This window comes from Arvicola amphibius, chromosome 1 (genome assembly GCF_903992535.2).
Source record: "Arvicola amphibius chromosome 1, mArvAmp1.2, whole genome shotgun sequence".
Classification (NCBI taxonomy): domain Eukaryota; kingdom Metazoa; phylum Chordata; class Mammalia; order Rodentia; family Cricetidae; genus Arvicola; species Arvicola amphibius.
The window spans coordinates 84,340,648-84,363,274 of NC_052047.1; the positions used below are offsets into that span (position 1 = coordinate 84,340,648).

The 22,627-nt window shown below is 39.0% G+C and overlaps 1 protein-coding gene across 8 annotated transcripts in view; it reads right to left on the reverse strand.

Annotated features, from left to right (window-relative positions):
• Positions 1-22,627, reverse strand: part of Ehbp1 (EH domain binding protein 1) — a 250,966-nt gene that overhangs the window by 94,078 nt on the left and 134,261 nt on the right. For all 8 annotated transcript variants that reach the window (XM_038320910.2, XM_038320899.2, XM_042054614.1 and 5 more), the window contains one exon: positions 19,974-20,157. In XM_038320910.2, coding sequence (XP_038176838.1) covers positions 19,974-20,157 — 184 coding nt within the window. The remainder of the gene's footprint in view (positions 1-19,973; positions 20,158-22,627) is intronic.

A 22,627-nucleotide genomic window follows, 5' to 3' on the forward strand; every position in this document is an offset into this window, starting at 1 on the left:
GTTGGTTTGTTTCAGGAGCTTTTATGTTCTTTGAAAACTATTGGGAATCACGAGGAGGTTTTGACAACTTGGGCATACCAACTGACATTTACTGTAATTAAGAAAAACCTGACTCACCACACTGTATCCAGTAGTGTTTGATTCGTCAGTTCCAATGACTGTTTCTCCTTTGCACTGACATTTTGACATTTTTTCTAAAAATGGACTGTACATTTTCAAATAATAACATATCTTACATGTTACACAAGTAACTTATTTTTGTGAAAACTGTTTTCAAAAATAATCTCTTCAACTTCTGGCTAAAAAATGGATTTTCCTGTGGGTTTTCTGTTTTCAGTCTGGTGTGACACATTTGGCTCAAATAAAAGAATACAATCTAGCACATCAAAGTACAGTTGGAAGGAGGCCTTTTTAAAATACTTTTTTATATGTATTCATCTATTTATTTTGTGTGTAGATATGGGTGGAGGCTGGAGCACAATGTGTGGGAATGGGGTCTCTCCTTCCACCATGTGGGCCTGAGGATTGAACTCAGGTTGTCAGTTTTGGCAGGAAGTAGATTATCTACTGAGTCACCTCACTGTCCCAAAAGAGGGGATTTCTAAAGGTCTTTTAAGACAATTGGTAGATATTTTTCTTTGCTATTTCATTATATAGATAGATAGATAGATAGATAGATAGATAGATAGATAGATAGATAGATATAGAGAATCTACGAGAATCTATAAGAATTGGTCTCTCACAGGTTTGTTGCAGTGTAGAATCTGAAACCATGTGTTTAAATTTTGTTCTATCAGAACCTAATAGCTCAACTTGTCCTTACAAACTTTGCTTCCCTTACCTCTTAATAATTTTAATAGTATATAAAAATTGTTCATTTGATAAATTATTCCTTGAATTATACAGATCTTACACTTGTTAACATAACATATAATGATATAATGTTTAAAAATATTACCCCAATACCAGCCCTAACTCTTCAGAAAAGACTTCAGAAATACTGGAGAATCTCAAGTTCAAACCATTGGTAATTAATCTGCTGTTTTTCAAGCATACAAAAATCAAATAATCATGAATAACCAGTTGTCAGTCATTCTTTCAGATAAAAACAGTATTTTCTGAAGAAGGCATCCCTGAGCATGCAGTCCATTAGCCAGGGCTTTTCTGGGTCTCACAGCACTGCTTCAGAGTACAGCAAAACGTGTGCTTTTTATTCTGCCTCACAGAACAGCAGTGGCACGCATACACTAAAGGATCAAGACTTTAAAAGTCAGCAATGTTAGCTGATTTATCAACACTCCCATAGGAGCCTGGCTTGAAAAGCAACAGCACGTGGCTATTTTGAAGACGGTCAGGGAAAGCATCTGCCCAAGGCTCCCTGTTGAAGGCTTGGTCAGCCCCTGGAGGCACAGCAGAAAGGTAACTGCATCGCCACGAGGGACGTGAGACAGTAGAGGTAGGAGCGTGCCTGAATGCCATGTCTTAGAAAGGTGTGTGGGGACCCTTCCATCTTTGCTTTCTGTCCCATGCAGCCAACAGCCTCTTGCCCTTGCCCTGCTGCCTTGATCTGCTACCTTAACCTCAGCCCCAAAGCAATGGATCCAGCTGACCCGAGGACTCAAATCCCTCAGACTGTGAGCCAGACACACCTTCCCTTTGTTCCCTCAGGTATTCTGTCCAGCAACAAAAAATGGCTAATGCATCCACGGAGAACATAATGACCACGACTTTTGATCACGCTATGCAAATGTTCGGTTAGCAAAAGGCAAGTCTTATCTCAGTCTCATTATGAAAATGGTCTTTCCATTTTCTTCAAAAACTCATCAGTGTTTTGTGGGCCCTACTGATCACACTTGCAAATCAGCTGACCAAGGGGATCGGCTCAGGGCAGATGCTGCGTGTTTCCCTACCACGTATTTATTTCCTTTAGGATACTAAGCCCTGGACCAGGCTACTCGAGCACAGGACCTGAGTGTGGATCCCCGGCAGGCGCAGTGGTGCCCACCAGCCCAGCAGCGCAGTACAGCAGCAGCGTTACTGCTCTCCATCCTCATGATCACACGCAGCTCCACGGGGAGCTGAGACGCAGGACCTTACCAGTTTTGCATTATCTATATACAATATTTACAACGTGAACCCTGTGAGCTGGAAGTCTTCTGTACTCAAAGTTTTCAGAGAATGTTACTTCTTCTATGTATACATATGCTATCCCCAAGAGTACTCTGAGGGCTGTCAGATCTATCAGTGGAGAGAGCCAGGAACCATTCTTCTTTGTGAATTTTTACTAAATCTCTAAACACCACTTCAAGGATCTGAAAACTGCTAAGGAGGGAGGGAAAGATGAGAAAACAACAACAACAACAAAAAACCCTTCCGTGGTTGGGAAGTGTCTTTTGGTCACCATCGGGGAGAAACTGCTAGGACAACAGGAAAACACACTTGCAGCAGCAGCACTTGGTATTGCAGCTGCATGCTCTGTGCTGCCCTAAGAAACAAGCACCATCGTTACCCGTATTTTACAAGCGAGTGCTCTGAGGACGGAGAGGGGAAATAGCATGCTCTGGTTACTAAAGGAGCTGCTTGTGGTCTCTGTGATTGTGCACAGAGTGCAGCTTACTCTGTGATCACAAGGTATCAAAAACCCCAGATTTGACCCAGTAGCCTTAAGACAATGCTCTGGGCAGCTGACACGGAACTCAAAACCACTCTATTAGCCTGGAGATCTGAATTCTAGTGTGTTCTTAAGGTTACTGGGGGTGGGAGGTGGGGGCTTTGGAGACTGACTACGGGTCCTCAAGCATGCTAAGAAGGGGCACTACCACAGAGCTACAGCCCAAAGTAGGTTTTAGATAGTAAAACAATCAAGCAAAGGAAGAATTCGATTAAGATTCATTTAAAATACATTGAGCAAATACTAAACACAAGGAATACACATTATTAAAAGTGAGACCTAACTTATCAGTCTTACACTTTTAGACAGAGTCTGGTAGAAGGCCTCCATGGCCATTTATCTCGCACATTTAAACCTGGTATGCTTTTCAGTAATAAATTAAGTGGACCCAAATAACAAACAAGTCTAATGGCTCTTCTCTTAAAACAAAAATCAAACAAAAAACCTTGGGCTAGAAACATAGGTCAGCAATTAGGAACACTGGCTGCTCTTCCAGAGGTCCTGAGTTCAATTCCCAGCAACCATATGGTGGCTCACAGCCACCTATAATGAGATCTGGTGCCCTCTTCAGGCCTGCAGGCATACATGTAGGCTGAACATTGTCTACATAATAAACAAACAAACAAAGGTGCCATAAATAGCAATGTAGTATGCTAGTATTTTTTCCTGTTTTAAAACTTTATTATTTTATGTGTATGGGTGCTGTGGCTACAGGTATGCCTGTGCACCACTGTGGCTTTATGCATCTTTACTTACTGGGTCATCCCCAACTACTTTAAAATTTTCCTTAATGTCAAATTTACAAGGACTAAATTTTAAGTAAATTAATTAGTTTATGATTTGTAAGATACAAAGTTTGTGAATTGAGTCACAGGTTCAAATACTATATTAGTCATTATTTTGGCACAGGTCTATGATTTTCAATTAGTTTTGTCCTGGTACCTATAATTTCATACTATTTACAATAAATATGTAGCCAAATTAAACTTATACTTGAAAATATGCTGGTTTCCAGTATCACTTGGATAAAATGCAAATATACAAAATTTCATGGGTTCACCTTTAAAACACCTGACTCAGTAGGAAAGGAGTAGGTATGTGGATCATGTTTCATTTTTTAATATGTTTATTTTTCATGGTGTGAGGATCAAATGTGGGGTCTTCCATAAGTTAAGCAAACATTCTGCCATGAGCTAAGACTCAGAGCCCTACAGTTTACTTTTGCTAATGAGCATCTCCACTCTAATTTTGTAGGCCTTTGCTTTTTATTACTTTTGCATGTACATACATGCTTGTGTACAGATGCCCAAGGGAATATGCATGTGCACGTGGAAGCCAGAGGATAACCTTGTGAGTCTCAAAACACCTGGGCATGGAACCCATCAAGTATATGCTCGGGTGGTGGGCCAGAAATCGCAGGGGTCCATAGGTCTCCACCTCGCCAATGTTGGAAACAGACATGTAGGGCTCCAAGACTGGCTATTTTTTTTTTCCTAAATGGATGTTCTAGAGATCAAATTCAGGACCTTACCAACTGAGTCATTTCTCCTGCCTTATATTTCCAATTTATGATTCCTAAGCACATTCAACTTTTAATAGCCAAAGAAATAATTCTGCTTTGACATAAAATTTCTGCACAGTTTCTAATCTTAAAAACATCTTTTAGTTCCTTTCTCTTGAAACTTTCTTTGGAAAGGGAATCTAAGATCTGCTGGGACACTATAATCATAGTAGGCAGGAAGATCAGGAGTTTTAAAGCCAGCCTTGGGCAAAACCATGAAGGGCAGCTCAAAGGATTTAAAAATGCTGGTCATACAGGCCTGACAACCCGAGTTCACTCTCTAGAATAGAGGCAGCAGAGTCTCCAGAATGTTCAGAGGCCAGTTAGTCTAGAGCATGTAGCACTGGGGATGAAGAAAGAGAAATCTTGACTCAGAAAAAAGATGAAGAATGTGAGAGTCAGTGAACTCATAAAGCTGTCCTTTGACATCCACAAATACACCACGGTACTTACATAGCTGTACTCACCCGTGTTCATATGCACGTGTACATATACTCAATTAAAAAGTAATAAGCTAGCAAAGTCTATCCTAGCTTGTCTCATGGAAGCTGCTCAAGAAATTTGAGACATTCTTTCCTTGACCTGTAACAGAACTCAGCTCAACTCTTTTGAGTTAAATGTTTAAAGCACATACAAATGTGCACATGTGCACACATGAATTCAACAGAAATGTACTCAGGCACTACGATGTGCCAGACACGGCTCTAGGCAATTGAGATGTGTCGCTGACATGTAAAGTAAACCAAAATCCATGCTTTGGCAAGTAAAGAAGCGTATTTTTCAATTACACATGGAATCACATTCTAGATAATAATATTCAAGGCTATAAAGCAATGCCCAATAAATTTAAAAGTAATATGAAATATATTTGCTAACCACAATCAAATTAAGAAACTAAGAAGAAAAGGGTATTTTTGTAAACTCCCAACAATTTGCATATGAGTAACAGTTCTAAATATCTCACAGCTCAAAAAAAATTAGTATTTTTCAATGAAATGGGGGAAACCATCAAATTTACAGAGAACAATGATACAACAAGAACATATGGGTCACTGAGCCTCTCTATCTGAAAAGAACAAAGGCCAGGTGTCAATTAGCTCAGCTCCACCGAAGAAACCAAGGAAAAGAAGAGTAAAGGTTAATGAAATAGAAACACAGAGAGGAAAAAACCAATGAAAGTACAGCGAGGTTAGGAGATCCAAAAAAGCATATAAACCTCTAACCAGACTGATTAGGGAGGAAAGACCTACTGTAGCGATTAGGGCTTAGGGCAAAGTACAGGGCCTTGGGTTTTAATCCCATTGTGGCAAAACAAAAACAACAAAAATCCCAACACTAAATGACTTATATCAGAGAGGACACTAGTAATATCACTATTGATTTTACAGATATTGAGAAGATAATGATAATGTCATTAGCAACTTCATGCAATAGATCTGACGATAAGATAAGCGGGAGAAGTCTGTGAAATATACAAACTCCAAAAGCACTCAAGAAAACACACGAGCTGTGAATAAGTCCCTGTTTGATCTCCAATAACTAGAAACAAAAACTACAATTTATGAAAAACTTATAAATGAACACTATAACAGAACACTTACATAACTGTATCTACTAAGGGGAAACAACTTGTAGAAGACTTTTCCAAAACGAAGCTTCAGCCATACATGACTTCATTGGTAATTCTCCCAGACCCTAAGTTTTGAAAAGATAACTTCAATGCTATGCAAATAAAGAGTGGCCACATTACAGTAGCCTACACATGTAATCCCAGCCCTTGGCAGGCTGAGAAAGGACCATACTGAGGTCCACGGTGAATTCATATATATAAAGACAACAAATAAAAGTCTCATAATAAACTGTGCTGGCCAGAATAAGTGGTACATTTTATATGCACTGAAAGAACAGTCTGCTTGGAACTGTATACCCAAAAAAAGTATCCTTCAGGTACAGAAGAGAAATCAAGGAAACATCGGAAGAAAGAAAGAAAACTTTCAACAGATTTATATCAAATAAATAAGCAAAAAATAAATAAGACTTGCTAGGTGATTGAGGGTGACCTTGAACTCCTAACCCTCCTGCTTCCACCTCCGGGACACTAGGATGAGAGACGCTCACTGCAATCAGGCTCATTTATCAACCTGAACAGACCTGACCATTTCATTCTTCTGTTCCTCATAATTCTCTCCAGTGAAGCTTTCTAAATAACTTCCAGTTATTAATAATTGAAGCACAAAATTATTCCTTTGTTTGAAATGCTTCTCCATGCATTCTGCTTCTCTTTTCCAGCTCAGAGACTACTTATTACCACAAAGTACAATAGCTCACTTAGGGGAGTCATGTGATCAGGAACCAGCACACTGGTGCGAGCCAGCCAGCAATTCCATGATGCATAAAACCGACCATGGATTGGACTTGGTTTTAAATTAAATCATCTGAAAAATGAATCTATGACAAATTAATATTCCTTTAAAAAGAACTAATTTCATTTTTACATGCAATTAAGCAAAATATAATGTGGAAGGTGATTTTTCCATAATAAGTGCTTGAAATCATTTTACATATATCAGCCAGAAATGAACCATGATCTTATCACACATACTGTTATTTTGGAGACATCATTTATTATTTTTTATTCAGAACTAAATAAAAAAGCTTTTGAAAATCATAGCTTCAAGTACTTTGGTCCCAAGTAAAACAAATAAGATAACTGAGAAAAAAATTAGCCTTTTTAAATATCATCTAGTGGTGATTCCTTCTTAATGGTATGCATTCAATACCCATATTTCTGAGTGTGTCTTTTTTAAAACTATGTCTTTGTGATATAAAATGGAAAAAAGCCAAGAAACAGCTTACTTAAAGAACAATGCCTTAAAAACTGAAGATAATTTCAACAGAATCCCAAGGAAACTACAGGTTCCACTGGCTTTATTCCTCTCCTTCCAAATTTTTTATATTTTAGAAACTATTTTGTTTTCTTTTTCTTTTTCTCCTTCTACCCAAAGGCAAGTTCCCCCTGAAGGAACAATATATCAACCCTAGTCCCAAGGTACAAATTGGGCTAAATATACTTTTTTTAGTTGTGGAAAATGTGTGACTTTTCCCTATATTTAGCAATAGTCAGGCAGGAATCATCCTGAGCTCAGTAAATGGAGGAACCAACAGAGAAGCACACTTAAAAGAAAAGGTTTAAAATGCTGCTATAAATCACGACTAAAATGCTCCCACTGTCTGAGAAATCGTACCACTGGACTTGTCTTGATGCCATGCAGCGAACGTCCATCACAGAGTTGGTAGACAGCATGACAACTACGATGAGCCAGGCTCTTGGTAAGGTTCTACCCTTTCTTGCTTGCTAAATTAAGCGCTGGTGTTTATGCTACTAATCACCTGCAAACTATGATCACCTCAGATATTGCTGATATTCCTCTATAGGATGGTATCTCTAATTCTTTTAAATCTATGAATCTTCCAAAAGAACTATTGTATTCAACTAAAATGCTATTGAATTCAACTAAAGAAGGAAGTTCTCAATTCCAAAAAAAAATGGGTTTTGAACAGATCTGATTATGAACTGCTTATGCCACTGGCCCTTTTCTCTACATTAAACATAGCTTAAACCTATAATTTATTGCCACCCATATATTTCTGACACAAACTAGAAGATATTAACAGGAAGATTAAAGTAGGAACTTAACTATGAAGATTTATGAGGTGAAGATAATTGTTTTTTAAATGCCCATAACTCACTACGACTTAAATAAGGAAACATTTACTTGTACATACTTATGTCCAGATTAAAAATGATGCCTGCTGACTTAAGATGGGTACACTCAATTAGTTTCACAAAACCAAGGCAAGTCTACTGTTATTTCTATGGCTTTGTAGGAAAAGAAATCCTTCTCTAAGACCCTGTGCTGTTGGCCGTACATGAAAGGTGGGACTCTGGGAAACCAGGCCGCTGTATTAAGCCAGAGCTGCAAGTAACAGTACCTTGCTGCAGTTGACTATGTAAAGTGATGCAGTACAAAGAACGTATTTCTCAAAAAGACATTTTAAAACATAGCTTGTGTTGGGACTAAAACATGTGGTCAATCATAAGCTGATACTCTTTTATCAGTATATTTTATTATAAACTCCCAAACTCAGATACACAAAATCCTAGGCACTTTTAGAGAATTTCAAGATGGTGAAAATGTAAAGTGAATTGTCCCATGTACATCTGCTTTGCTCACTGAATTACATTTTCTGAATAAACAACTGTTGAGGAAATTTCTAGCCTCACTCTTTCATATTTCTTGTTTTGGTAGTAGCATAGCAGACTGAGTTATCTGGTCCTTAAGTTTCGATCTATTACTCAGTGAATTACAGGATCCCCAAATATACTGAACACTATTACTTTAAAGCCTCCCAATATCTATTTTAAATAAGAGTCTCTTGTTATTGTTGCTGCTTGTTTTTTGTTTGTTTTTGTTTTTCAAGTGTAGTTAGTGTTGACTGTCTACTTGACAGTATCTGGTATGGTCCAGGAGGTTTAGGCATAGCTGTGAAGGATTACACGATTAGGTTAGCCTCTGGACATGCCTTCAAGATGTCTTGATAGGTTAAATGAGGTACAAAGAACCACTCTGCATGTGTGTGGCGCCATTACCTACAACTGGGTCCTGGCCTGCGCCCAGTGGAGAAAGCTGGCGGAGCAGGAGCAGTCACTGGCTCTGCTTCCTTACTGGATGCTTTCTGACCAGTTGCCTCAAGCTCCTGTGACCAGACTTCCCTTCCTTAGCTGACTGTGCACTCAAACTATGTGCTAAAGTCACCCTTTTCCCTTCTATAGCACTTCTGTCGGGGCATTTTATACAGCACCAGAAAATTGACCGAGACAGAAAATGACTGTCTGGTGGATCTGTATTAAAATTTCTAATTGCCAGAAATGAAACACATTTACCTGTAATAAAAGGAATTACCAAACTTTGCCTCAGATTCTTTATTTGAACAGGAACCTGGATAAATGACAGTGACTTTGTTAAGAATTGAGAAAAATCAGAGAAGACTATCAAGTCTGGAAGGAAAAGTAAGAGTTTCATTTTGGAAAATAAAATGATGTGGAACAAGGATAGGCGGAGCTAGCAGGCAGAGAGTGTAAACAGAAGAAAATAACCTAGGAAGAGCAAGAGAACAAGGAAAGGAGGACATCAGGGGTCAGTCCCCCAGCCAGTCACAGAGTAAGAAGGAAAGAAAGGTAGACAGAAATAGAGGAAGATAAAGCCTAGAGGCAAAGGCAGTTGGGATAATTTAAGTTAAGGAAAGCTGTCATGAAACAAGCCTAGCTAAAGCCGGGCATATATAACTAAGAATAAGTCTCCCCTTGAGATTTGTTTGGGAGCTAGGTGGTGGGCCTCCCAAAAAAACCAAAAGAGTAAAACACACAATATCTCGGTGCCCAATGTGGGGCTTAAATATCTATCTAGGGCCCGAGAAAGCTGGAGATAAAAAAGTATATGGCTCCTGCAGCACTAACTAGAAACTAGAAATGGCAAGCTAAGTAAAATTAATGGCTTGTGGCAGGTACAGGTTTCCAGAGCTGGGAATGTGTAATGCAGTTCCCAATTGAACCTCTGACAGGCCGCAAGCTTTAGGCTTGGTTTTCACAACCTGCTAGAGTATGTGGAAGATGCAGGTCACAAAAGGCTAAAAGATATGCAGTAAAAGAGGTCCAGACAAAAACCCTCTAAACAGGTTCCAGTGTGTTTTACAATGTGCATAGGCTTAAGAAAGAAAGAAAATGGGTTTAGGTAGTCATAGAAAGAAAGATATTAAAAATAATAGTAAAGTCTTTAAAGAGACAGTAAAAGTAATGTGAAAGAAAAAAGCCACATAATGATGGGAGACACACAGAGAGTCTGGATCCTGCATAGGATTGTGTTGATTTTGAAGTTTTTGATTGCTAAAAAGCAAAGGACAGCAAATACCTGGAACTGAAAGAGGGGCTGTGGACATAAACCAGCCTAGATACTTTAAGAATGCCTTAACTTTAAAAAAGTAAAAATGCATTTGTCAAAAGGAAACAACAAATGCTTTGGAGAAGCGGTTTTGCTTTTGTTTCCACAGGAAACAAGAGGCTGTGGATTCGCTCCAGGCTGACTTGGATCTGGTCTGATCAAGGACGAGCTCCTGAATCTTGACAGGTGATGTCAGCAAAGGCTATAACCGGTCTTCCTAGGACTTGGCTAATTTCTCAGATTTTCTCTCTGGGGCCCTAAAAATACTTTGCCCACATTCAGCAGGAAGCCGTCTAGAGAACACGGCACCCACATTCCCAAGAGAAAAGGGGGTGTGGGTGGTCTTCAGTTATTTTGAGGGTCATGGATGTTGTTATAATTTAGGGGATATAGAAATATAGGAATACCAGGATAAAAAGACAACTGCTAATCTCAGATACTTTGCATTGACATGGACTTTGGTATATGGGTACAAATTCAAAGTCAATTTTGTTACACTGTATATGTTTTTTCTTTCGTTTAAAGGACTTTTGTATACTGATACAAATTTAAGGTAATTTTTGTTACAATATATTGTATATACATTTTTGTTACAATATATTGTATATACATTTTTGCTCTTGTTTGAGATTTTTTTTTACCTATGTAGTTCTATTAAAATATAAGGTAAAATTCTAGGTTTTGAAAACTATTATTACAAATTACTTAGGATAATCAAGAAACACAGATCAGTAGTTAGTCATATAATAATCAAATTTGTAGATATGCTAGGTATGTTTTCCAGATCACATAGAGATATATTTTGATAGAAAGATGGTCTCCAACCCTTTTAAAGACCTATAGAATATGGCATTTAAAATGTTTTGTTAATTTAGGGGTTTTCATTACAATGAGACACATCTTCTCCTGGCAGCACCAATTTACTTCAGAGATGATGGCCATAGAAGAAACTCCTTATGGAGTTTGCTGTCACTGTGGCAAGATTAGCCATTTGGGCAAGAAGCTGCTCTTGCTTGCACTGCTTGACAGTATGTTGTATAAAATGGACCCACACAGCAAAGAGACCAGTGAACTTTGCTGGACTAAACAAGGCAGGATGGGTCCATCAGGGTTCCTGCTTCCCAGAAGAAACTGTCAAACATTCTGTAGGACAGAGGAAAATGATTGATAAATTTTGCCAATATAGGCAGGCCAGTCTTTCAAATTTCCTCCTTCATTGAAAAGTCTGCCAGATACAATGGGCCTATATGCTGAAGATGGATGTACCAACATTGCAGAGGAACTTTGGGTGACTGTCCAGGCAATCAGATGTCTCTGTTATTTCTAGAGTTATTGGTAGTCATTTGCAATGTACTTATTTCTTACTTAAATAATATTGTATCCTTCTGGTATCTCTGATGGAGTTGAAGACTAGATAGTCATAGTTGCAGTTTTTCTTAGGTATGAGAGAAAATAAGTTAGCTATAAAATTTTGGATTTATTAAGATAGGATAGATGATGGAGTACTTTCTTTAAATTTACCAGAAACAAAAGAATTGGAATTCAGTACACTGTGGATGTAATCTTTACTTGATAATTGTTGTTATTGTATACAGTCATCTTATGTTAAAGTCAAAACTTTTCATGTTTGTTTAGAAAGAAAAAAAGGAGAAATGTTAGAATATTATTTTCAGGTGTGTGATTTTTGTTCATGCTGCATTTGTTTAACTCTGTGAAGCTATGTTACTTTGCCTTTCTAAAACACCTGATCATCGTAATAAAGAGCTAGAAAAGCTGACTTTTTATTTGTATGCTTGTTTGTTTTGTTTTTCAAGACAGGGTTTCTCTGTATAACAGTCCTAGTTATCCTGGAACTCATTTTGTAGACCAGGCTGCCCTTGAACTCACTGAGATCTGCCTGCCTCTGTCTCCCAAGTGCTGGGATTAAAGGCATGTGCCACTAGAGACCAGTGAGAAATGCTGACTTGTATATTCAGTGTTTAATACAACACTGGCATATTGCGAGTACACCATAACTTTCAGTTATAGTAAAAGCCTCATAGTAGTAAATTTACTATATAAAACATCTTTAAGCATATGGTTCAATACTTAAAAAGATTTTTGAATGAGTAAACTCAACAATCCAATTAACTTCAAACTAGAAATTTCTGAATAACTCTTGATTCTTACTCTCTCCTTTAGCCCTTCCAAACTAGTCTTTAGTTGTGGTGTCTATTAATAGCATTTATTCTTTCCTTCCATCTATACCACATTTTGTTTTGACATAGGGTTCCACATATCTCGGGTAGACCTTGAACTTGCTAGACAGTCTTAAACTCTGATCTTTCTGTCTCTACTTCCTGAGTGTTAGGATTAGCAGCACAGTCAGTTTGTGCAGTGCTGGGGATCAAACTCAGATCTTCAAACATGAGACAGACACTCTACCAACTGAGCAAAGTCCTCAGCTCCCAGCTTCACTCCGCCATGCCATGATTTCATGTGATTCCTGGCCTGGGATATTGTAAAAGTCTCCTCTCTATAGCCCTGTCTTCAGCTTCTTCACTCTGTTTTTACATACTGTCTTTAAAGTTCTCATTCTACTGAAATCCAATCATGGTTTTTATTTATCAAAAGGAAACCAAAGATGGGCAAGGCTGAACCTGAAAATGAAACGAGTGAGCCCAGGTTCTGAAGGTGTGGCTCTCATAAACTTATCGTGGCCTCAGGTAACGACGTGAAAAATCACAGTGAAGCTGAAGCTGATGACAGACAAGGAGAGGAGGAGGGCGAAGGCGATGCAGTTGGAAATGTTCAGTCTTCTGAAACGTTGCTGTACAGGAGTGCTGCGCAGGGCCCACTCTGCTTCTATTAGTGGCGATGATGGAATTTACATTCAGCAAAACTAACTTACTGTGCGGCTCTGTAAGTTCACAAGGGTGTCCAGATGTCTAACCTCTACTAAAGTCAAGCTGAACAGGGCCTTCTTTCTAGAATTCAACTTGTGACTACGCTGGACAATACACTGCTTTCCAATTTAAATGAAAGAGAATCTTGAACCATTCAAGTAGATGACTTGAGTCTGTGGATTGTTTGTCACTTCCTTGGGACACTGTACTATACATTAATACATGCTGGGCATTACATACAGGTGTAATCCCAGCCCCTGAACGCTAGGCTGGGAAGATCTCATGTTCTAAGACATTCTGAGTTATTCAGTGAGACCCTGTCTCTGAATAAACAAACAAGCAAATAAATAAAGATGAAAAGACTTAAAAGCCAACATTTCCTGACAAAAAGCAAAGCCCAGCTACGTTTCTAAAATGAATCGAAAGCCAGCTAAGCCATTCACTAATGAATTACTCTGCAGCAGCATCTGGTGGCAATGCCAGAAAACTAGCCTCAACACTTTTACCGAAACTACCGTATCACTCCACTAATCTCTAAGGATTTGGAAATTATATGTGGCACATCGAAACAATTACCTCTGGAGCTTGAAAAGCCATTTAGGTATGAAAATGGACCCTAACTGTGGAATTTACACTTAAATATATCTGTATTTATTGTAAAGTAATGCCACAAATCTACTTATTAAAGTTTTATATTTTTAAAATTTATATTCTCAAAGAATTAATTTATTTGCAAATATTTTCAGTTTGGCCTCATTTTCAGTAAGATCATTATTAGAAAACTTTATCTAGCTTTAATTTTTAAATCATAAAATTTTTAAAGGACAAAATGATTCCTGGTTAAGATCTAATGAAATGATCTGGCTACAAGCAGGTGCAAAGAAAATGCCCACACATCATTAATGATAATGGTGTTAATGGAGCCAACACACAGTGTATGTACTATTAATCCTCAGATTACAACTCATAATCCAGGTATTAGGGTTTATATGTTCCACAGCAGCTTGGCCGTCTCTACAGTTAAAGAACACCTATTACTGACAAAATTGTGTCCTAACCTCCTGGTTAACAGCTGTGACTATAGATAGGAACAGGAATATACAATAATTGACACTACCCAGTTGCTGCACTAACTCAAACTGTACTGTGACTCTTTCTCCAAGTTTAAGCATGTCAGGCTTGTGCTTCAAGCCTTGCAAGTTAGGAATCATTTAAAATAATAAAAAAGGACTAAACAAGAATTAAGCTTAAACGTTAAATAAACATAAGTACTTTGCAGAATTGACTACAAGAGTTCACAGTGATTGTAAATGTTTTCCTCAGCAGTACATAAAATAGTAAAACTTAAAATTTTTGTTGAATTTACAGTTCATATTGTTTTAATTTATTCTTGACCGACAGGTTACTTAAAATGTAAATATTTCAAATAGATAGGCTTGTCTTAATTACTGTTTTGTTACTGATTTCAACACTAATTTTGCTATAAGTGGATTTCAAGATTAATTCTGAATACTTGCTTTAGAGGTCAAGGTAGAGACACTTAGTAAACAAACTCTGTAGCTATAAAATACAGTATTTTAGGAGGTCAAAATTACTAACTGAATCTTTATACATTATTGCTTTATCAAAATATGGTAAGTCTTTTAACTTTTTATATACCTTTGCTTTAGATGTATATAAATTAGAATTTAAAAAAATCTGTATCAATCATTTTTAGTGAGGTATTTGGTTCACACTAATAAGTGAATTAATTACTGAGTTTAAAAGTGCTGCATAATTTCATTTTTCCAAATATTTCAGCAATTCTAGGTCATTTCTCCCCTTTGGAGAGCTCTTTGTTACATTTTAAAATCATCTATCCTTCATTCTCTCTTCTACATAGGAGTTATATGTTATGTTCTTATCCGCTTAGTGCTGCCCTAACACCCACGACACACTGAGCTACCCAATACCCAAGCAGCAGCTGACATCAACCATCTCAGTAATGCATGGCCCTTAGATTATTGGTATTGGTTAGTATTGCTAATGTTCACTTGCACGCCTACACTGGACACCCAGCTGTCTCTTCTGAGTCAGCAACGCTCCTTTCATGCCACTCTTCCTCTCCGTTAGACTGTAAGATTTTATTGATAAATCTGCTTCTGAATTTATTTATTGAATCAAGAGACTATCATCTTTCATCCATTTAAAAGTTATTTGTTCCTGCAATGTCATTTTTGCCCTACTCTCTATTATCTTAGATTGTCTGGAACCGGAGGCACTGAGATGGCTCGGTGACTAAAGGTGCTTGCATGGGAGCTCACGCGCTCAGTGCAGTCTCCAAAACCCAGGTAACGATGTGAGACCTGAGTTCTCCGGTCTATGTGAACGCTCTCATGTGCACACACATACACACACACATGCATGCACACCAGCATACACCAGGGATGTTTCCATGAAAAACCACCCTGTTTCAAAAGTTCTCAACATGTTTCCAATCTTTTTGGCATTCTTTTCCAAGTATAACTCTGTTCTGCACTTTTCCTCTACAACATTTTAGAGTAGATCTCAGAATCCTATCATTTCAATAGTAAATAATTTATTATGTATTTATAAGAGACAAGCAGTCTCATTTTGTCAAGCTGTATATCTGTTGAGTGAATCTATCCAACTCTCCTGTAGGAGCCTCCATTCTGCACTGTGTTCTTCTCTCCTCACCAGCATTTCTTGTAAACTGGCAGCTAGTTACCGCAGCCAGCAGCTCGTCTAAATCCTAGTTAAATCCTCTGGCAAGAATACTTCCAGGTTGTTCATGTACTGCCTGTCATGGTCAGACTGGCTGTCCAATTCTTAATGGTATTAAGACTGATCATTATGGTTGCCTACTGGCAGCCTGATTTCATTAGTATGTTTTATAAAATTTTAGCCTGATAGGTTTAACAGCCATGCCAATTAGTGTTAGATATACTACTTCATGAGGAATTATGAAGGAGTATGTTTTCTAATGAAATAATTTCTTTCTGTATTTCATAGTCAGAATTCTTGTATTGAAAAAAAACTTTCCTTCATGAATTACTTAATTATCTTGAAATACAGTTAACAAAGGAAAATCAGGAAAAATAGCTCAGTATTTTCCTTTAATTATTAATATGGCAAATGAGCTAAGGTCCTATTAACTATCAAGGGCAATTTTATACTACCATTAATTCATGAATTTTAATATATTTGATGTTTTAAATCCCTTCAGATACTTTTTCTGTAAATATTCTTGCCTGTTTTCAGAATTTAATGTTATGAAAGCTATTAAATTTTTTTCTTATAGTAATATGCATGCCTTTGAAAGTCAAACACATTATTTAGAATGTCTAGATTGAAATCTCAACTCTATTCACTTTGTCTCAATATATACCTATCTAAAGCCTCAAGTCTTTCTCCAGAGAGAAAATTCTATTTCTTTGATAAATACTTTCCTAACCTGTCCTCATATGTATAAGCCTATACAGAGGATGCATGCCCTGACTCTACCTTGATTTCTTTTTATTTTTTCTCCTAAAATTTCTACCTCAAGTTTTCACCTTGAATTCTAAAGAAAATCTTTCATGTGCGGTGTAAAGGTGCCTGCTGGTCAGCACCTGCCACGCTCAGTGACTGCAGGCCACAGGCTCTGATGAGTCACCTCTCCAGCTACACCATCAGCTCCCACAACTTAAGGGCCCTTTCTCTACCTTGAAGAACTCCTTCCTATTCTGAAATTGTTATACTTTTCACAAATTTTAAAATCAAACATACAGAAAGGTTACTATATAATAAAGGCCTTGTTATTCATCTAGAGCCAAATAAAATTAGTATTTTAACTCACGCCATCACTTTCTGTGATGACTGCCTCTTTCATTTGTCAATGATCAATCAAATCACTCTTTATGATTTAATACTTGTTTCAAGTACTCTTTTGTTACTATAAAGTTTCATGTTCCCAACTAAAAAACACATGGTCAAGTGAGAGCGAGCACTACTTCTGGAGGCAGGAACCCTTTAGGGCGCATTACAGTTGATAAATAGGCAAGAATCTTGTTCTTTGATGGCGAAGATTTTTAAACTTTTTTTTTCTTTGTGAAATCAAAGTAATCACTCATTTTTAGGTCCATGAAAGACAGCAGAATGAACATTTCTTTAAGAATGAAGTATGTACTACTAAATTTTATGACTGCTAACTCTTAGTTTGTTCATCTGTCAAGTTTGTACTTTCATGACCTTCAAAGTTTCCTGCACCTTAAGTTTTGTAGCTGTGCTTCCTCTTTTGACTCACCCAAGGTTGGGACCTGCTGAGCACTCTGCATCTTTTGTTTGGTGTGCTTGTTATATTACAGAGTAATTTATCAACGTTAGGAGTTGAAAAGGGCAATGTCATTGTTTATGCAACTCCACGAAACTGCTGCAGATACAGTCCTCTTCCTCATGTAATAAAGAATAAGCTCATCTCTGATACTTTTACATTTATCACCAATAGTGCACCCTAAAATTGTCATGCCACACAGAATTAGTGCCATTTGTCCCTTCTTGTTAGCTCAATCTTTATAAAGGTACTGAATTTGTCATTTATCACTGAAACCCATAGTAATAATGCTTTACCTTATTCATATGCTTTTTCTGTACAGGGAATTTTTGTATATAAAGAGAAAACAGTAACTTAATCTTCACTAGCTGGGAAACTTTAAGGATCTTAGTTTGGTTACTTTAGTTGATCTAAAAGAGCAACTTTCCAAATATCACAATTTACACATTGTATTTCTCCTGGGGCTTCTTTAAAAAAATTAGCATTTTTATCTTTCTATTAAACTCAGTGAGAAAATTCTCAATGATGTTCTTGATGCCAGGTTGCTGGTTCTTTGAGACTGTAGGGATGTATTAGCACTGAGGCACAATTATCTGGAGCTAGATATGGTGGCACCTGCCTATAACCTAGCAACCAGGAGGCTGAAGTAGGAGGGTCATGAGTTCAAAGCCAGCCTGAGCTACACGGTTGAGCCCCTATGCCAAAAACTTAATGTAGTCAAACCAAAACCAGATCATGTCCCAGTCATGCTCCAGGACTAGGAGGGAGGCAGGTTAACCCGGAGCCTGGAGTAAGATTACAGGAGGCGGTCACACATGGTGACGCAGAGGGCAAGTTTACACACGCAGTGCTCTGACAGGAAGTCTCCAAGCTTTGTGCCACAGGCGTCTCCTGTCCTGCCCTCTCTGAGCCACACAGTATGCATGTCCAAATATGTGTTGAAATTGATAGTTCTATGTGCCAGTGAGGCTTTCAGGTGATCTCTCAATTCTCTCACTAGTACAGCTTATGGTCTGAAAATTAACAGATCTTTCAGCTTCAGTACCTTTGGGTTATCTTACTTATGCTGAAAAGACCTCATGTAGCTCAGGCTGGCTTCGAACTCACTGTCTCCTAAGGACAAAATTACATTCATGCACCTCCGCACAATTTCAACATGTATATTCTATGTTCTAGTCTTTGTCTGTCGGGGGTGGTACATTATTTACCCTGTGTACATGTCCAAGGCAAATCAAGGCTAAGGAACAGGTGGCCACACACACGCCACGAGAGTGGTGCTGTCCTAGCCAGACACCTTAAATGATCACGGTCCCACACACCCCGCTGGTGAAAATGCCAAGTCTACTCTTGTCTCTACTGGCACCTTGCATTTTATCTCTGGGATCATATCTATCTTGTTTTTTGCATAACAATCTAAGACAATTAGTTAATACAATAACAACAATACAAATATCCATGGACAAAAGTTAACCTGGAAAAATTTGCCAACTAACTTTCTACCTTACACATGAAGGATACCATATTATTTCTAAGCAAACTGTTTTATATATTGCTCCAACAGTGTTTTACACTTCCATGTAGTTAATGTACATAAAATTTCCTCAAGAGAGACAGTATATTCTAGCATAAGTAAAAGGAACAAGGTTGAAATTCTTCAACAAAGCAATTACTTTAATGAAACCCTATTTATAGTACATCTGACGTGGGTGGTTTCTTCTCCTTCCTTTAGATTAGTATAGGCTACTCGTGCGAGGGTGCTTTCAAGTCTCCTTCTTCAAAGACCCAATTCTACTTACAGACTAGCTCAGTCACAAGCTCATTAGACAAACAAGCAAAACAGTATACAATGCATAATCAAAACCATCAGCTTACAAACACACAACTGTGAAGTATAATAAATTTACCTGAATTTTACATTTATTCATTTACTGTTTATATGTGTACATGTGTGAGCTTGTTCATGTGGGGTGATGTGTGTGTGCGTACCAGAGTGTGTACACACGTGTATATTCACATATATGAAAGTCAGAGAATAACCTTGAATGTAGTCTTCTGGTGCTGTATACTATCTTATTCTTCTTTTTTTATATATATATTTTTTTATTTTATTCTTCTTATGTATGAGAGATGGTCTTACTATATACCTCTGGCTGCCTATGAACTCAGAGATCCACTTGCCTCTGCCTCCAAAGTGCTAGGATTAAAGGTGTGCCACCATGCTAGGCTAATCTTGTTACTTTGTTTTGCATTGTTGCTGTTGTCTTTAAGACAGAGTTTCACCCAATTAGGCTAGGTTGTCTGCCCAGCAAGGCCCAAGGGTTCAGTTTGTCTCCACCTCCCTGGCGACGAGATCACAAATATGCCAACACCAGCTTGTGTACAAACTCAAGTGCTCATGCCTGTACACCAGCACTACTAAATGAGCATCTCCCCAAACCCAAGGTTTACTTTTCAATCACCAAAATGGCCTTTAAAAATCATGTAGCAATAGCTTTCATTACTTGGAACCAGGCTGTGTGGAGGAGTAAACATCAGCAGATGTTACCTTGGGAGAAGTGGAACGCTCCCTCCCTGCAGGAGCCGCCGGGCGCTCGCTGAGTCCGGGCGTGGCCGGGAGGGCTGGCGGGGCTGGGGCCTTTCTTTTCACTCTCCTTCCAGCCTCCCCTTCTGGAACCGCAGTGACCAAATTGTTTGGAGAAGTTGGCTTGGGCTCATAAAAAGGATTGGATCTAAATGAAAGAAAAATTATCATGAAATGTCTCTCAAAAACAGTTTATTTCCACCTAGAGTAATAAAAAAAAAAAGTTCTGAAAATTGTATTCCCAAATAAACCCAAATCAGTGAAACCTAAAAGTTTGAAATAATGACTTTTATCTTCTGGGCCATTTCAATCCAGATTTAGAAAAGATTTAAAAAAAAAAAACAAAAAAAACAAGCAAACCCAGGCAAGGACTCGATTCAAGATGGTGATGGCAGCAGTCTCCAGCACTGTAGGGATCCCAGAGCCTGAGAGACCCACAGTGGCCGTTAGGGGAGATGCAGTGTCACCAGAACAACTTAAGAAGGACAGGTCTCATGGGAAGATGCTTTTAAAAAGTGGTCTTGTGAAATCTGAGAATATGATGGGGACTGCAGAGGATGGGGGAGCACGACATTGTTGAGCGGGGCCTGTACTCAGCCTGCCTGGAGGTGCTGCTGTTCGAGGCATGATGGTCATGTCTGATAGTGGAGCAGCCAGCTCTAAAGGCTGGGAGCTGTGCAACAGCCTGAGGCCCTTGCAGAACCTGCCTCCAGACTCTGCCCTGTTACAGGGTCACCCTGACTCTGGACAACAAGAGGATACGTGAGATGGGTCTCAGCGACAGTCTGTTTCAAAAACCAGAAACCTTGAACCAGACCAATGACTCATTGCAGTAAGTATTTGCATGCAAAGATGTATGGGCAGAAACCATCTACACGGTGACACTGTGTGACGCACAGCAGTCTGCAGCGCTACTCTGATGGGTGAATGCGCACTGGAGAGGTAGGAGAGAGGGCAGGGCGGAGCAGTGTGTGCAGCAGACAAAGTGGCTGTGGATGATGCTGAGTGGTACCAGCAGCGGTGGAGTGTAGCTGCCTGCAGCCCATGCAGGATCTGGCCCTGAATGCACTGCCCAGCCACATGATCACCCTGGCTCCGAGCAACAAGACATCTGAGATGAAGCATGGTTCACTCTCTGGATTAAGCACCCTTCAAAGACCTTCACGGTCTGTGCTGCTGCCAGAGGCCAAGCTGGTGTTCATGGTCCACTGTGCATCCCGGGGCCATGCTAGTGTCTATGGCCCATGCTGCCTCTGCAGGCCATGTTGATGCAGGCCTGTGGTCCATGCTGCCGAGGGACCCATGTTCCTGATAGAGGCCATGTTGACGTCTGTAATCTTTGCTGCCACCTGAGACCATGTTGATGATCATGGTGCATGTCTCCGCCAGAGGACTTGTGGATGTCTGTGGCCTGGGCTCCATGTTGATGTCCAGAGTCCATGCTGCTGTTGAGGGCTATGTTGGTGTCTGTAGATGGTGATGCCGCCAAAAGCCATGTTGATGTCTGTGGTCTATGCTGCAGTTGAAAGCCTTGTTTGCGTCCACGGTTTGTGCTGCCTCCAGAAGCCATGTGCTGCTGTTATAGGAATGCTTCTTTTGCAGTGGTACTGACGGCTACACACTCATAATTGAGAACGAGAGACATTGAAGGCTTCTGTGGCTGCCTCTCCCTCCACCTGCCCCCACCCCCAATAGTTCAGACAGGAAGCCATTAAAGAGTTCTTTAAAACTGTGATGATGCTGAAGTATAGCTCTTCACAGCTGATGGCTTTGGGCCGAGGTGGGGGTGGGGAAGGACTGAGTTTTCTTTAAGGGGTTGGCCACTAATGCTCTAAGGAGTATATGGGAGCTGGTAAATGAGTAAATTGGAGTTGGTGTATTTTTTTTCCTTTTTGCAGAAAGGGCACAAGGGTTTGAGGGTGGGGACCTGGGAAGAATGGGAAGTGAATGTGATTGGAGTGCACTGTGTGAAATTCAAAAAAAAAAATCAATAAAAATATTATGCTAGAAAAAAGAAAAAGAGAATTCCAAAAAAAAAAAAAAAGATCATGTGCAGTTTAAACTACTCTATATAGGAACTCAGGAAAATCATCTTTAAAGATGGGGAGTGCATCTATTTTTCGGATTCCCCCCAAAATGACTCAGAATAGAAATGTGTTTTTTTGTTATTATTTTATTTTTATGCTGTACTCTCATATTGAGCGTTATAGTGGCTGCACTATGATCCCATAACAGAGAATGCGGACCCTTCTTTTCCCATATCCTCGCCAGCATCTGTTATCTGATTCTTTAATAACAGCCATCTGAAGGGGGCGAAGGAAATCCCCAGTCAGTTCTAATTTCCACTTCCTCAATGGCTAACTATGTTGGACATCCTTAAATGCATTTATTAGCCACTGGTATTTCTCCTTGGAGGACAGTGCGTTCAGTTCTCTAGCTCACAAACTGTGCTGCCTTCTTAGCCATTCTTTATATTCTAGATATTGAGTCTCTGAAGATGAAAGCTCGCAGAAATTTCCTGACATCTGTAGATTCTCTTCTCTTTGCTATATAGAAACCTTTAAGTTTCACGAGGTTCCATTTTTCAACTGTTAGACTTATTTCCTGCGACACCGGAG